The 2,747-nt window shown below is 45.4% G+C and overlaps 1 protein-coding gene across 1 annotated transcript in view; it reads left to right on the top strand.

Moving 5' to 3' along the window:
• STRADA (STE20-related kinase adaptor alpha) overlaps positions 1-2,747 on the top strand; it is a 10,342-nt gene that overhangs the window by 5,209 nt on the left and 2,386 nt on the right. Inside the window, exons 4-9 of the mRNA XM_010139842.1 lie at positions 471-573; positions 1,060-1,181; positions 1,303-1,411; positions 1,545-1,668; positions 1,818-1,989; positions 2,657-2,740. Of these exons, the coding sequence (XP_010138144.1) occupies positions 471-573; positions 1,060-1,181; positions 1,303-1,411; positions 1,545-1,668; positions 1,818-1,989; positions 2,657-2,740 (714 nt within the window). The remainder of the gene's footprint in view (positions 1-470; positions 574-1,059; positions 1,182-1,302; positions 1,412-1,544; positions 1,669-1,817; positions 1,990-2,656; positions 2,741-2,747) is intronic.

The following is a 2,747-nucleotide window of genomic DNA, read 5'->3' as shown; positions in this document are numbered from 1 at the left end:
AGCTATGCGGCGTCGGCGGCGCGGGGCTCACGGCAGGTGGGCAGCCGAAAGCCAGGAGCCCCCGGTCAGCCAGGAACGCTGGTGCCACAGGGCAGAGAAGGGCTAGAAAGAAGCTTCCCTCAGGTAACAGGATGGTGGCACAGAGGTTTGTAATTAGTGGGAGAAAGGTCGTTACTATAAAGCAGTGCTTAAGCTGTCCTGGGGAGTAGTAATTGGCTTTATCCAAATACTCCTAAAGAAATTCTGACTTACAGTAATTAAGAGACAGATGTCTGGACCTTCTGAAATGAGGCATCTCCTGGATTTCAATCGATAAATAACTATTTAAAGTTATTCTAACAGCAATTAAATTCTCTTCTCTATATTCGGTACTGTCTTCTTTTGAGGTGTATGATAACATACCAGCAGATGATTTATCCAGCACATGATCTTTGTTTCTTTTGACCTGACTTAATTTTTTTTCTCCCCAGACAAATGAGGCGAGCTCCGAGTCGATAGCTTCTTCCCCAAAACGGGACACCATGAGCAACTTCCTGCCAGACAGCAGCTGCTACGAGTTGCTCACTATCATAGGTAATACCAGAGGGTCAGAAGAATGCTTGGCAAAGGAGATGATAAGAATTTATTGGCCTCTTCTTGATTGATTGCTTAATTAGATGCCTGTCCTCTTTGATTTAAAATCAACTCAGTAAAAACAAGACGCCAGTCCTAAAGGCTTCCAACTGAAAGGGGCATGTGTTGGGTTGGCGATACTGAGTGTGGTGTCAAAGTCAGCAGAAGCAGCCTGAAACCTGTCCCTGTCCTTGGTGGGGCTGTGGCCTAATAGTTTTATTTCTACCTCGGTTCTGAACTTGAGCTAATGTTACTGGTGAGGCGGATCGCCCTTGATGGGATACGTGCCAAGGAAGGTGGTATCTGATGGAACAATTACTCTCATAAGGCCAAAAATAGTTCCAGTAAATGAGAGTAAAGATGATTGAAGGGTCAAGGGCTGGAGGAGCTCTCCAGAAGCGTGTGGATGCAGAAGAATTGCTGAAAATTTAATGCCTTTTCTTTCAGGCAGAGGCTTTGAAGACTTGATGGTGGTGAACCTGGCCAGGTATAAACCCACAGGAGAGTACGTTACAGTCAGAAGAGTGAACTTGGAGGCCTGCACAAATGAAATGGTCACGTTCTTGCAGGTAACGCGAGTCCACTAATGCTATAATGCAAGCCAGCCAGAGCAGTGTTTATCAATACTGTGGTCTTAGTTCTGCATTTACTGAGTTGAGTCAAAATATCTTTTTTTTATTATTATTTTAGGGGGAACTTCATGTTTCCAAGCTCTTCAACCACCCTAACATCATGCCCTACAAAGCAACTTTCATAGCTGACAATGAGCTGTGGGTGGTGACATCTTTCATGGCCTATGGTAGGTGGAGAGGGAATACCTTTGACTGTCATATTCTGTGAAATCAAACTTGAGAGGTGAAGTATCCTCGGGTTTGGGTTGTTTGGGGTTTTTTTTTTCCTGGCCATTTAAGAGGTGTTTTGTTTCTTTCTAGGTTCTGCAAAAGATTTAATCTGTACCCATTTTATGGATGGGATGAGTGAACTGGCCATTGCATACATCCTCCAGGGCGTGCTGAAAGCACTCGACTACATCCACCATATGGGCTATGTGCATAGGTATTGAAAAACCCCAGATGATCTATTTTCCTTCTGTTGGAAGTTCTCAGAAATACTGTTCGTTGTTAGAGCAGAGCGGGTGGTTCACCAACAGTCATCCTGGGGATGCTGTTGACGTTTTGCTGATGTTTTACTGTTTTTATTTCCAGGAGTGTTAAAGCCAGCCACATCCTGATCTCTGTAGATGGGAAGGTTTTCCTCTCTGGCTTGCGGAGTAACCTAAGCATGATCAACCATGGGCAGCGACTCAAAGTTGTTCATGACTTCCCCAAATACAGCATCAAAGTCCTGCCTTGGCTCAGTCCTGAGGTCTTGCAGCAGGTATGTTTACAAAACTATAATCAAACTGCTAGTTTTTAGTGGTATAAGGTATCTCTGTATAATTTTCTGAGTTCTTACGGCACGTTCAGGAGGCGTCTGGGGGGGGACACAACAAAAGCCACAAGATATTTTTTTCTCCTCTCGAGCTCTATCCTTTGTTTCTGTTCTTTTCACCTTAAAACCAGTAGCCCCCAGCAAGGAGAAACTGGTATCGCTGTCAAAAGGGGCAGTTGCTGAGAAGCCCGTGTTACAACATTGTCTCTTTTTCCAGAGGAGGGTGTGAGAATGCCAGGAAGAGGGAGAGGCTGGAAGAAACAGATTTGGGGCAGGCGCAGGGCCAGGAGGGGGAATTTGATCTATTTGACAAAACGGTTTCCTTGTAGGTGGCTCTTCCAGGTGGTCCCGTTAGCAGTGTTACGTTAGGTGCCCGTTACCCAGAGACGGGTGATGCCACCCCTGCCAGTGCCTGATTGCGCTGAAATAAATGTTGCCCTTAACTGTGTGTTTTAATGAACAAAAAAACCACCACCGCAATAATCCCGCCAACGCGCAGTCCTACTATTTCTCCTCTAATTATTTGGGTTTGCGCTTCTGCCTATCGAATCACGAGCGTTGCCCGTGGTCTATAACGTTCAAGTCCACAAGGCTAATTCTTCTATTCTTCTAGAATCTCCAGGGTTATGATGCAAAATCTGACATCTACAGCGTGGGGATAACAGCCTGCGAGCTGGCAAATGGCCACGTACCATTTAAAGACA

This window comes from Buceros rhinoceros, unplaced genomic scaffold (genome assembly GCF_000710305.1).
Source record: "Buceros rhinoceros silvestris isolate BGI_N320 unplaced genomic scaffold, ASM71030v1 scaffold22377, whole genome shotgun sequence".
Taxonomy (NCBI): Eukaryota; Metazoa; Chordata; class Aves; order Bucerotiformes; family Bucerotidae; genus Buceros; species Buceros rhinoceros.
Note: the sequence above shows the minus strand (reverse complement) of the source record. Positions and strands in the feature narration are given on the sequence as shown.